Source organism: Saccostrea echinata, unplaced genomic scaffold (assembly GCF_033153115.1).
Source record: "Saccostrea echinata isolate AGI-Se365-2 ecotype Australia unplaced genomic scaffold, CSIRO_AGI_Sech_v1 ptg000054l, whole genome shotgun sequence".
Classification (NCBI taxonomy): domain Eukaryota; kingdom Metazoa; phylum Mollusca; class Bivalvia; order Ostreida; family Ostreidae; genus Saccostrea; species Saccostrea echinata.
In genome coordinates, this window is record NW_026889803.1 from 8777252 (window position 1) to 8791211 (window position 13960).

General features: G+C 33.8%; 1 protein-coding gene across 1 annotated transcript in view; it reads right to left on the minus strand.

Annotated features, from left to right (window-relative positions):
• The window catches only part of LOC133204586 (uncharacterized), a 38942-nt gene extending 25783 nt beyond the window's left edge, over positions 1 to 13159 (minus strand). The window contains exons 1-19 of the mRNA XM_061340340.1: positions 13078 to 13159; positions 10162 to 10312; positions 9778 to 9860; positions 9457 to 9526; positions 8830 to 8939; positions 8494 to 8625; positions 7796 to 7926; positions 7497 to 7542; positions 7287 to 7380; positions 7156 to 7198; positions 6969 to 7031; positions 6771 to 6841; positions 6264 to 6342; positions 5860 to 5967; positions 5428 to 5561; positions 4801 to 4883; positions 3218 to 3277; positions 2673 to 2710; positions 2365 to 2475 (exon numbers count right to left, since the gene is read on the minus strand). Coding sequence (XP_061196324.1) covers positions 2365 to 2475; positions 2673 to 2710; positions 3218 to 3277; positions 4801 to 4883; positions 5428 to 5561; positions 5860 to 5967; positions 6264 to 6342; positions 6771 to 6841; positions 6969 to 7031; positions 7156 to 7198; positions 7287 to 7380; positions 7497 to 7542; positions 7796 to 7926; positions 8494 to 8625; positions 8830 to 8939; positions 9457 to 9526; positions 9778 to 9860; positions 10162 to 10312; positions 13078 to 13154 — 1684 coding nt within the window. The 5' untranslated portion in view covers positions 13155 to 13159. The remainder of the gene's footprint in view (positions 1 to 2364; positions 2476 to 2672; positions 2711 to 3217; positions 3278 to 4800; positions 4884 to 5427; positions 5562 to 5859; positions 5968 to 6263; positions 6343 to 6770; positions 6842 to 6968; positions 7032 to 7155; positions 7199 to 7286; positions 7381 to 7496; positions 7543 to 7795; positions 7927 to 8493; positions 8626 to 8829; positions 8940 to 9456; positions 9527 to 9777; positions 9861 to 10161; positions 10313 to 13077) is intronic.
• Between the last annotated feature and the right edge of the window lie 801 nt (positions 13160 to 13960).

A 13960-nucleotide genomic window follows, 5' to 3' on the forward strand; every position in this document is an offset into this window, starting at 1 on the left:
AAAAGTATTGAAAATGAATTGTTGTAAAACAAGTAGTGTAATTGTTTGTTGTTTTATGTTCCTTGCAAAATTATTTCACTCATATGAGACATCATCGTATACAGATTGACTGCTGGATGTGCTGGAGTGAAGATTTTAGAAGACTATTTTTAGATCAGCATCAAAAAGGTGCATCATCTGTAGCGAGTTGATGATCCTAGGCTCTTAACGAGTTAAGATTTGATGATGAATTCAAATAAGTACATGTACGTCACTGTGGCTTACATTAGAATTAACAAATCTCTGAACCCCATGATGCACCAGCAATTTGGGTTTGGTGACTCTTCATGTCACAGTGTTCAAAAATTGTAGTTAAAAAAAAATGAACTAGAAATATGTCCATAGGACATGAATGCCCCGCCGAGGGTATATTAGTAATGCAACATTTTAACACAAATTGAGAAAAGTGAGGTCAAGGTCAAAGGAAAGGTCTAGGTGAAAAAATATTGATGCAGTTGAATAGCTTACATCAGTATGTATCAGCATATGAAGTTTGACACTAATTTAAGAAAAGTGAGGTCAAGGTCAAAGGAAAGGTCAAGGTCAAAAAATGTTGATGCAGTTGAAAAGGTTACATCAGTATGTATTAGCATATGAAGTTTGATAAAAATATTGTGAATGGTTTCTTTAAAACTGAGCTAAACACTAATTTAAGAAAAGTGAGGTCAAGGTCAAAAGAAAGGTCAAGGTCAAAAAATATTGATGCAGTTGAATAGTTCTCATCAGTATGTATCAGCATATGAAGTTTGACACTGATTTAAGAAAAGTGAGGTCAAGGTCAAAGGAAAGGTCAAGGTCAAAAAATGTTGATGCAGTTGAATAGCTCTCATCAGTATGTATCAGCATATGAAGTTTGATAACACTATCTTGAATGGTATCTTTAAAACTGAGCTAAAACTTATTTCAGAAAAGTGAGGTCAAGGTCAAAGGAAAGGTCAAGGTGAAAATATTGATGCAGTTGAATAGCTCTCATCATTATGTATCAGCATATGAAGTTTGTTAAAAATATCTTGAATGCTTTCATTAAAACTGAGCTAAACACTAATTTAAGAAAAGTGAGGTCAAGGTCAAAAGAAAGGTCAAGGTCAAAAAACGTTGATGCAGTTGAATAGCTTACATCAGTATGTATCAACAAATGAAGTTTGATTACATTATCTTGAATGGTATCTTTAAAACTGAGCTAAACACTAATTTAAGAAAAGTGAGGTCAAGGTCAAAAGAAAGGTCAAGGTCAAAAAATGTTGATGCAGTTGAATAGCTTACATCAGTATGCATCAACATATGAAGTTTGATTACACTACCTTGAATGGTATCTTTAAAACTGAGCTAAACACTAATTTAAGAAAAGTGAGGTCAAGGTCAAAAGAAAGGTCAAGGTCAAAAAATGTTGATGCAGTTGCATAGCTCTCATCAATATCTATCAGCATATGAAGTTTGATAAAAATATCTTGAATGGTATCTTTGAAATTGAGCTTTGAATAGAGCTAAACGCAAAGTGTGACAGAAGGACAGACGGAAGGACGGAAGGACAGAAGACGGACATGACAAACACTATATGCCCCGGCCATATTCATGGCGGGGCATAAAAATCAAAAAGTAGGTCACTGTGACCTACACTTCAATAGACCAACAACAAAGCCCAAAGGTGCACCAACTGAAAAATTTTGATGATTCCAAGTCTCATAGTGTCTTAAGTATTTAGCTTATATGGTTTAAGAATAGCTATAAAGTTCAGAAAGTATACCCTCTATAGTCCACATTCCAAAAAGTTTACACAAACTGCACAAATGGCCATAGGATTAGCTCTTTGAACGTTTGGCTCCAAATAACTAAATATTTATTCTTTGAAATGTTTCAGGAAACTGCTACTGTATGTATGATGAAAGCTGACCAGTATTTTTCAGATGTGGATACAGGTTTAAAAAAAAAGAATTATCTAAATATCAGTGACAAACAACATAACAGTACAAATAATGGACGGATTTTCTTATTTTACTTCAGGTACATCTACATATATATGTAAAAATGTGTATAAATACCAGTAACAAAATTGTAGCATGGCTATTGTTTACTTATATTCCAGGTAGCAGCATCTTGCAGATCAGTGATTCTCTCACATGTGGAAACATTGACCATTCAATAACTATTATTCCTAGACTTACTCATGTAAATTATGAGGTATAAGTAAATCTCTTGTTTTGGAAGTCCACATCTCGATCTATTTCTCCACATAGGGGAGCCTGTTTTTGTTTAAGACAACCAACTTATCAGAGATTTCACATTCAGTACTCGGTTACTCAGTTTTTATTTAGTATTACTGTATTCATTTATTGGTCCTTGAAAACAGATCGTCTCTGTGTTTCGAGTCCTTTAACAATTCTCTGGTGGCATTTTCTCTCGCAATCACCATCCTTTGTCTGGCTTTCTTGAATGCATCTGGATCAGAAAAAGAGCACAATTTAAACATATTTTTAGAATACATTTTATCATTTTCATGGTAGCAAATACTGATATATACATATACTGGGTACTTACATTACATTTAGAAAACTAATTATGTACAAATACTCGAAACTGCTTACTGCAAAAAGTAGTATTCAATAAGAAATTTGCATACATGTTTATACACATACCTAAGACAGACTGAATGTTTTGTTGCACTGTATTAATACTGAAAGAGAAATAAAAGAGATGTGTTTACAAAGTAGCATGTAACATAAGAAGGCACACTGCTACACAACAGTAGATTTAATTTTTAGATTGTCAGTTTATTTGGAGTGGGGGGGGGGGGGGGTGTCTGTAATTTTCATCTGCTAGAGAGTGAGATATAAATCAGGTTGGTCAACACTTTGTTGTAATAAGCGATATATTATATTACATATACTTGATTACAAATATGACTGTCATAAGCAGGAAATTCTTTCTACTTTGAAGTTTTACTGTAGAGATAGTAGGGTTTTTTAATCTTTGGTTGGAAAAGATGTTGTATCAACATGAAAAGATTTTGCTACATATTTAAAGAAAATAGTGGGATATGTTTTATGCACATAAGCTATACATATCACAACTATAGTTGATGAAGTAATCATGGCCCTTCAGCAGTTTTCTGTTCTAAAAGGCTCAACATTAAATATAATTTGTTTTTAAATGTAGTAAGTCATATAAAAAGTAACATTACCCAAGTGTATCCAAGAGAGAACCTAGTGACTTCTTGCTGGCTTTCTTTTCCAAAAACAATCTGCACAAAAGAAAATTATTTACCTATAAATCATAATGGGTAAAGTAACATTCACACTATTTAAGTTTTTGTAGTAATGATATGAGGGCTGTTCAAAAATTATGCGGTCTTGTTGCACAGAAAAAATATTTGACAACAATCAGGCAAAAAGTCATACATAATATAAAAGAATCTTTACTTATATGGTCATCATAATTCCATATCAAAATGTTGTAAATTGATATCAATTTTGGGTGATTTAACAGGACATATCATGAAGTCAGTAAAATCTTCGAAGTCACGGGCATTATAAAACATAGGTAATCAAAGATTACGAAGCTCACCTCGACGAATGTTATCTTTAAGTAAGGCAAATTTCACAATTTTTTTTTTATTTAGTGTACATCCCAAGATCAATGTCCATGCAAGTTTGGTTTAAGAAGGACTTATAGTTACTTGGAAATAGACGTGTTCAAAAAAAAAGTTTATCCTGTTTACTATTCAAGAAAATTTTGGTCAGTTCCAACATCCAAAGTAAGTCTGGATTTCATCCTTAGATGCACCATCTATGCAAGTTTAATCATAACAGGCCATAATATTATATAGCTACTCCAAAAAAATTATCCTGGTCACTCATCTGGAAAATGTAGGTCAGATTCAGAATCCAAAGCAAGTCTGGAAGTGACCATCCCTAACTACATCATCCATGCTAATCTGGTTAAAATATGGCTAAAATTCACTCATGTGGAAAATCTAGGTTAGATCCAGCATCCGAAGCAAGTGTGGTAGTGTCCATCCCTAGATGCATCATCCATGCAAGTTTGTTCAAGGTAGAGCTTATAGTTTCTTGGGTATGGACCTGCTCCAAAAACTTTCACCTGGTCACTCATCTGGAAAATCTAGGTCAGATCCAGCATCCGAGGCAAGTGTGGTAGTGTCCATCCCTAGATGCATCATCCATGCAAGTTTGGTCAAGGTAGGGTTTATAGTTACTTGGGAATGGACCTGCTCCAAAAACTTTAACCTGATCACTCAACTGGAAAATCTAGGTCAGATCCAGCATCCGAAGCAAGTGTGGTAGTGTCCATCCCTAGATGCATCATCCATGCAAGTTTGGTCCAGGTAGGGCTTATAGTTACTTGTGAATAGACCTGCTCCTAAAACTGTGACCGGGACGCTGACGCCGGGGGTGTAGCATAAGCTCATCTCGACTTTGAGGTGAGCTAAAAATGTGAGCTTTCATTTTCTCAACATTTTCCCTCAGAGTTCGATACTGTAGAGTTTGGTTTCAGCCCTCGTATATTGATAAACTGGCAAAGTTATCTTGTGCATGATGACATGAGCAAAGCTCTTCGGTTATTTACCTACACTGCATTATCACACTGAATTTAGCATTAAACATACATGTAGCTCTTTGGTTATTTACCTAGACTGCATTATCGCACTGAATTTAATACTGAACATAGCTCTTTGGTTATTTACCTAGACTGCATTATCACACTGAATTTAGCATTAAACATACATGTAGCTCTTTGGTTATTTACCTAGACTGCATTATCACATTGAATTTAACGTCTACACTTCCTGTCGTTTCTGTGCGGAATCCATACTTGCTCAAGTGAGGTCCCTGTTGATAAAAAAGAGAACAACTAATTCTTCATATTTACATGTTTTAAACTGTGTGAAATAGACCTATTTTGAAACAAATTTTACCATCTGAATCATTAAATACTTATTTCTTGGTAAATTTTCCCAACAACCATTAATACAAGGGAGCAAACTGTCAATGAATTTCCCAGAATGACCTTGAATCTAGGTCATAAACACCCTCTGGTCAAAGGCAATCTGTATGAGGTGCTAGTTTACAGTTTCTTTGCTACAAATTGTGTCTTAAAAAATATTTTAACAGCATTTTGTTTGCTCTCTTTTCAGGTTTTGTTTCCTTACACAAAGTTATTTCAAAGAAACAATTAAATACTTTTTTCCAGATGGCATTGGTCTTCAAAACAAAAACAAAACTCCGAGTCATAAACAATAGATTATAGAAATTTCAAATGATTTTCTGAAGTAATGCCACAGACATGATTACCAGACTGGAAGACAAACAGATGACAAACCAAACTTTGATATAAAGGGTAGACCATTTAATAAACAATCACTTAGAATCTTACATCAAAAGTGGATGGAATAGCCGTGTATGTAGGGTCCTCCAGCTCTGGTGATCCACCAATAAAAAACCTTCTCATCTCAGATACAAAAGATGGCCCTAAAGGTCGCCAGCAATGGACAGTCTCCTTGTACACTCCTTAAAAAGCAGATTTATCAAAATGGTTTATTAAAAATCAAGTGTATAGAATTAATGCCATAACATTCTTTCTTTTTCATTTCTTTTGTTCCAAAGTCATGTGAAATGACTTCAATTTCTTATGACTACTTTTTATAGATTCTTGCCATAAACAAATATATTTTGTCCAAAAAACAGACAGGAAAAAACATATATCTCCCTTTAAGTGTTAACAGTGTTAGTGTGTACTTGGTTTACAGATTCAGCAAGCATGGAATAAGTCAATGGTGATTCAGGTATACACATAATTATAGCTCACCTGGACGAGGTGGGATGGCTAAATAAGTGTAGCCCTCAGTCCGGAATCTGTTCCAGGAATCCAGAGATAATACCTCCATAAGGATGAATGGAAAATGGGGAAATGGATCTACGATGTTTAAAATTATTTCAGATCACTAACAAAGAAAATGGATTTAAAATGAATGCAAATATTTCTAATGAACCATTAAAGAATCAGATTTTGATCTATGTGAAATGTTCAAAATTATTTCAGATCAATTTATGATAGACGCAATGGAAATGGATTAAAAATAAAAATAAATACATGTATTTCTAATTAACAATTATTTAAAACATGTTAAATAAATTACATGCAGATAATGGTTTATTCAAGTATTTTTCTTTGTATTTTTATTTCCTTAATATATTCAGTTAATACATTACCTTTGTTTTCTTCAATGTAAGTTTCATCTTTGTAAAACATTTCAAACTCAAAAGGGAAACTAAAGTGTGCTACATCATCCTAGAAACATGTAAAACAAAAAATATGCATGTTTACCAAGAATTTTTATCATGTGAATGTAAATGATTTTATATGAGGCCATGTTTAAAAATTTGTTTGGTTGCCCTCTCCCGACCGACTTGCTCAAAGTGGCCTGACTCTAAACTTTTTCTAACCCCCAGAAAACAATTATCTTATATGCATTCTGGAAAATAGATTTTAAAAATTTAGCACTGATTTGAAAATTTTCTGTGAAAAAATTTTTTCCATCTACCTACCAACCCAACTTTTTCATCCTAAGTTGGGAGAGGGCAATCAAGAATTATTTTAAAGTTGGTCTGAGTTCTTTTTTTTTTTTCATTATACATGTACATGTACATGTATAGTACTTTGGTATTTGTTTCTGCTAAACTTTTGAAATGCCAAAATTTTGCTTCAAAACTCATTACCCTGCCTTCCACTTTCGTAGCACAGGTCTGAGTAACCCAAGATAGTTGCTGATGTCTATCAACCTTCCAATCTAAAAACAAATTACAGGTATTTTCTACAATGCTTCATAGAAAGAACAAACTTCTGGTAAATATAACCTGGTTTATAAATTGACGTTCATTTTTCTCTTCTGTAAAACTTCACTAAGCATGACTTACTTTTAGGTATATCAACAAAGAAGTGAATGTATAGATCATCAAATTCAAAATCTTTGGCTCTTTCTGAAAGAAAATAGATAACCATGAGTTCAGATATATTCTTGCATAGATTTTCTTGAAAAAATTTAATTAGTATTTAAAAGCAAATGGATAGGGCAAAAAGAAAAGCAAGAATATTTAAACACACCTATTTCACCACAGACCATAAGCCGCAACACTTCAGGAGGAGGCTAAAAATAGAAAACATTGCAATAATTCAGGTGAAAAAAATCCTGCTTTTCGAACTGGTATCAACTATCATTATCAAACAATACTCACGAGTTCAAATTCGTGTCCGACACACGCTGACAAGAAGTCTTTATGACGACTGTAAACTTCTCTATACATCTTCATCTCTCTGTCCTGATCTTGTCTGTAATAGAACATGTAATAACATCATGAATGCATCAATTTATGTTTTATGAATATTTTAGATTCATTTAACAGAAAGGCTCAAAATGAAAGACCAAATTATATTTCGTTACTTACCTACTCATAACTTTTGAATCATGTTCAATGGTATATTCAAAAACCTCTGTAAGAGAAAATACATGTACAGTATTTCACTGAAATTTTCAGTAACTGTCGTCATAATTATTTGATGCTCAGTATCTACAAATTTATCAGCATCTAACCCATATGTGAATTGTTAGAGACAAATGTCTGACATAAAGCTTTTCATGTGTTGCACACAATACAACAAATATTGGACAAATGTACTCTAACAAAAGCAGAAGAAGAGTTTGATGTTAAAGCGAAGGCACTATGGAGGGGAAGCTTCTTCTTACCTCTTCCCAGACTAGCTGTCTCGGCAACATAAGGTTTCCTCCCTCTGTTGAAGTCTGGCCTGATACAGAGAACACCATTAGCGTCCAGCTGTAGTGAACACAGGATCACCTCATCCCCCTCCTCATAAGGTCTATAAATAGAAACATCTGTAATCTGTCAGGCAATAAGAGGAAACGAAGCTGGATCTTATCATGTTATTGACGAATACACTTGTTCTTACATCAATGATTTAATATACTAGTATTAATTTTCATAACATACTGTTCCAAGAAAACTGTGAAAAGGGTTCTTCTTGCTGATTCAAATTGAACAAGTACAAGTATGTCATGAAATTTTTCATTATGATTTAGGTAAAACTTTAACATCTCTCTTGATAAGATTATCAAAGAGTATCAAATTTTTATAGTTTGGTAATAAAGAATAAATTGCTCTAAATTGGCATCTCATAAATATTAATTTATAGCCTTGTGATACATGAAATACACGTAGATTCACATATCAAATATATGTAAATATGTATATTGTTTTTAAGATTAACATATACATGTGAAGTCAAACCTCATGATCTCCAAGGATTCAGGATAGAGATTAAAATACATAGAGAAATATTAATTGGGCCTTCCAACTAACTTCCACATATCCATGTTACCTGAGATCTTGATGTTTAAGATACTCAAGTTCACCATATAAAACTCACCGGTCCTTAGGGCCAAGGTCGGCCATGATGTACATAACTTGTGCTGGGGCTGCCATGATGTGGTTCTTATTCCTGAGTTCCTCAGATGGAGTCTCCTCCACGATGTTAAGCTTGGGGACAAAAGCGATACCCCTGTAAATACATTACACCAATGATTACACTATGAAACAAAATTGCTGAAACTACATACACGTTCTCATCTTTGTATCTCTATTAAAGATTAAAGACTTTCTTAGTTAAGCTTTTGTTCAGTGCCAAACTGTACAAAAGTATTTATGATATTAAAGAAAAAAATAATTTAGATGAAAATTTTAATTGGCAGAAGTTTGTCTGTACCTCTCTCTCGACTTTTTGCCACCACCAATTTTTCGTCTGCGTAGATGTGCCATTTTCTCAGCTAGGATTGTAGGTGTTTCCTTTGGTGAATTTGTCATGAAAAATACAGCCTACAATGTAAAAGGATCAAATCAAACCATTGGAAAGAGGTGGAAAACACATACATAAAACATTTCTTCTGGTTTGATATGAATTTTTGCATGCCGGTCTGATATGTGATATGGGTTTTCAGACTGGTCATTGATATGGGGTATAGTGACGTTACCTGCGGACGCACAGTAAGGAATCAGTGTATTAACTACTAAGCATATGATAATAATGAATATCCTTCTGTCACAGAGTGCTGATTTTGTTGCGGTTACACAGCTTTAAATATTCTTATTGTACTGTCTTAGATGCCAAAGTAATCGAACTCAAATTGACCAATGATATTTTCTTTGAGATACACTGTAGCGGTAGTAAACATTTGTTTGTAGATTTACAAATACATGTACCTCTTGTCTTAAAGTACAAGACAGCATACCAATCTTTCTGAAAATACATTAGTAAATATACTGGAATGACAGTGAGTTCTCTTTCAAGATATGTCTCCATTAAAAGATGGATTTATAGATTTACAGAAGTTACCTCATCTTGCTGTGAGAAATTATCATGGTCTACGTATGTAAATAATCTGTTGGTTGGTTGACCTCTGCTCCTAGATAGATATAAAGAAATGGACATTTTTAGCATATTTCACAAATCATTATTTACCAACACTACCTTTTATTAAAATGTATTTTTTTTTAAAAGCCAATTGCCAAGAACATTGCTTTCCTCCATATTTCATATTGGAAGATCATGTACTAGACCATTAAATAATACTGTTCATAAAACATTTATTGTTAATTCTTGATTGATATATTTCACTGAATTTTAATGAGGCATTCTTTATGACAAGTTACTTACAGAATTTCTGTTACTTGAGCATTGTAGTCTTTCTCTAGCTGTGTTGTGCAGTTTGCAATGTTTTGGTAAAATCCAACTTCTCGCTGTAAAGACATTACATGTATATACTAAATGTATAAGCACTGGTAGATCCTTTCATCATTAAGCTGTATTTTAACATAAAATTCTCATGTTTGAAAATGCTGATTTTCTAAGAACTATCTTACAGTCATGATAGCATCGCCTCTCATGAATCCAGTTATTTCCTTTTCAAATGAAAATATCATCCAGAGTACACATCATTCCATTCTTCAATAGTTCTTCAATATCTTGCTTCATTAACTTACATCATTGAAACTCGTTCAATCAGTACTTTTCTCTACCTATACCTATGTTCTAACTGACCTTGCTGAATTCTTTTTGCTGCCAGTTGAACACCCTTTCTTCAATGTCCTGCATGCTCTCTTGAACCTTCTGCATCTCAAGATTAGAGCCATCTTGTTCTAGATTACTTTGTGGCACAATGTTTGATGATGAAATTCTGCTTAACTTCACACTACAAAAACATTTTTTAAATTCGTCTATCAACTGAATTGATTTTTTTATGTTGCATGAGGACATGAAATATGATGCTTCATGCAAGCATGTCTCAGCAATTTATGATAATATGCAGGCTCAAACACTGATATCTTGAATACCATGGATATATCCCAGTGATCTGAAAGTCCCAACCACATATTCCTTTAGTATTTTACCCTTGGTATCTTGAATCCTTGGATATCTCAAAGTTTTTTTCTCGGTCCCATGGAGTTCAAGATAATGAGGTTTGACTGGATTCTAATGCAATTGTTTTGTAAAACACATTTTGATTGGCTAATGGACTGATGTTGGAGTCAGATAATGAGTATTAATGAGAGTGAAAGCTTTTGATTGTGATGTCATTAATAGAAGAATGCACACATAACCCTTAATGACGTATTTCGTATAATAAAACGCAACAAAATACAAAATGTAAGATGTAAACATCAAACAAAATGCTTAAGGTCAAGATCTAGTAAATGACTTTAGACTGTCTTTTTGGTGCTAGATCCATTATGGCGTCATAATCAGTTTAAACTTTCTTTTTCCCGTACTGTACGCCTCTAATAGAATAATGTAGAAAATAAAGTTTTTTCATAGAATTCAATTTGAAATCATGTGAAAATTAGTCCCGAAACCTATATTCAATTTGATATTAATTTAAAGAAGAGGATAAGAAGAAACAAATTACCATTTTCTGAGAGACTGTAGGCAATCTGGATTTATTTCCTTTCTCCAGTAAAGAAAAAACTCCCATATTCATGACTGATTTTATTAATTTTTCATCAAAAAAGACAGTTTAAAATATGATTTTTCGTCCTGTTTACCTACAGAGTATGCCCCGATACACCTTATTTGACCAAGCTACACTTAAAAAGCATCTTTAAAGGAACTTATTTCTCAAATTTGAGAAATCTGTAGGCTACTTTCATTTACTAGATCTTGACCTTAAATTGCATATGAATGGGATTATATAACTATCTTCTCATTTGTTATTTGCGACCTTTGATTTAACAGACACAAACATCTTTTTTACTGGCTCCACTGAGGTGTTGTTGGTAAAACTCAGTTTGCAACCAAACTGAATTAATGTTTTCGAGATTTATTTTGCAATCAATTGAATAGAATTTATAAGAACCAAATACAGTAAAATACTGTAATTCTTGTTAATTCTGTTGTTCAGTTTTGTAATTCTGTTGTCATATGTACATACAGCTGTATACCCCGGTAATCGATACAGAAAAAAAAATTGCTGAAGAATTTTGTCCCAATTTGGAAAAACTTAATTTTGATTCATGGAAAACTTTCCCTATGTTGTAGAGTAGGAGTATCCCCTTTTATGCATGTTAAGATTTAATTTGCTTTTCCTCTGATTCCTTTCCTTGGAGTCACAGAACTTGCAACACTGGTAAGTTTTGTAACATCATTTTACTGTAAAATTTCTTTAGGGGCGCTTTGACCAAAATCAGGGGGCGCTTTGACCTTTTATTAGGGGGCAGTTTTGTAACATCATTTTACTGTAAAATTTCTTTAGGGGGCGCTTTGACCAAAATCAGGGGACGCTTTGACCAAAATCAGGGGGCGCTTTGACCTTTTGTTAGGGGGCGGTTTTGTAACATCATTTTACTGTAATATTTCTTTATGGGGCGCTTTGACCAAAATCAGGGGACGCTTTGACAAAAATCAGGGGGCTCTTTGACCAAAATCATGGGGCGCTTTGACCTGGACGGTTTTGTTTGGGGGCGCATTGACTGGCTCCCATAATAGAAGTAGGAAGAGGAGCGATAAAGGATCATATTCTACTAGTTCATCTTAAAAAAAAACTTTTGTCATGGATGACTGTGGACTCAAACATGAAAATAGGATACACTTTGTACTGATAAACATCTTGTATATTCTGGATGTTATGGGTCTGATTTCGGTTCGTTTTCTATGATTCTGGAAAAGGATTATGAATATACAGTCAAACCTCGTTATCTTGTAAGGGACCGAGAAAATACTTCAAGATAACCAAGGATTCTAGATATCCAGGGTAAAATACTTATTAAATAAGGAAATAAGTAGTTGGGACTTCAAAATTACTTTGACGTATCCATAGTATTCGAGATATCTGTGTTCGAGATACTGATCGAAGTTCAACTCTATTAGTAAATAATGTAATGGTTTCGACCGTGGATATCGGCCTGGATGTCTCAGTCAGTAGAGCATCTGGCTATTCATGCAGTGGTCCCTGGTTCGATTCCCAGTCCAGCCATTCATTTTCTCCTTTCCTGTTTCAATGTAAATCACGCATAACAATGTTCAGATCAAACACTGGGCAAATCTCTTTAGTCAGAGTCAATATTCAACATGGGGTCACTTTTCAAGGAATTGTGGTCATGATTACTGATATAAAAAAAAAATAAATACAAGTTGTTGAAAAATGATCCTAGGCATGAATTTCACAACTCTTAGTCTCAATTTTGCAACGTTTGAAATATCACCCACGGTTCAATATTCATCATTGAAAATGAACCCGGAGTCAACTTTCAACCCGGTCAAAACACCAACCGGTACTTCTGGTTTTGTTTGTACACTCCTCACTTATAACATGATATAACAACCTTTAAAATAAATTGAAATGAGACTGAGGAAATTCGAAATGGTCACACACTGAACATTTCGAGTTATTCCTCCCCATCTCTAGAAAAGGTATGCGCTGATGAAAAGATCGTACAAAAATGTACTAAATGTTTGCATTACCGTATCTTTAAGTTTTTAACTGGGTCGCTAGACCTGTAATATGCTGCTCCCAAGTCAGGATCAGACAGGTCGGCCATGACGCTCCAAACAATCAACGTCAAACAAACGCTTTTATCGAGAGGCCCATGGGTTACAATCCTCACCCAGAGCATTTTTATTTTCAATCTTTAGTTCCATGACGTGAAAATGTTTTTGTACTTATTATGTCTTGTACTTTTTTATGTAGTAATATACAGAGGCGTTTACCCTATTCTGCAGTTTTCAGTAATTTATTAATAAATGATTTCTCTCCATAATTTGAGTTTTTCATCCATAATTTATTGTTGGCTATAGATTGTCTTAATTTTCTTAGGTACATTTCATTACTTCTAGATGAGAATTTTTATTGTTACATTAATATCTATTTTGTCAGCATATGTATCATGCATTAGATGGCAGCAGGGACCTATATACTAACCCTAATTAAGTATATAGGTCTCTGATGGCAGAAGCATAAATTTCAGAGGACAATCTGTAATTCATATTTTAAAACAAAAATCGGGATAAATACGGATTTCTGTAATAGTAAGCAGCTCTATATATACAATTACTTTATGACTCAAGACAGTCAAGTGAAATACGAAACACGTTTTGCCTTTCTCAAAAGTGTAATAATTTATATAATAGAAACCTTTTTTTTTTCTATTGCAGTCCCTAACCAGAAATCTGTGACAGTCTGGCATATTCATTTTCTGTGGCCGGAGGCAACTCTTTAAAATGATCATCTATAGTATAGGGGATATTAGGATTTGAATCATATGGTCTGGACAACTCTGGTTCATCATATTTCTTAATATTCCTCCCAAGAGAGAATACCTATTTCCCACTATGTTGTAAAGTTATT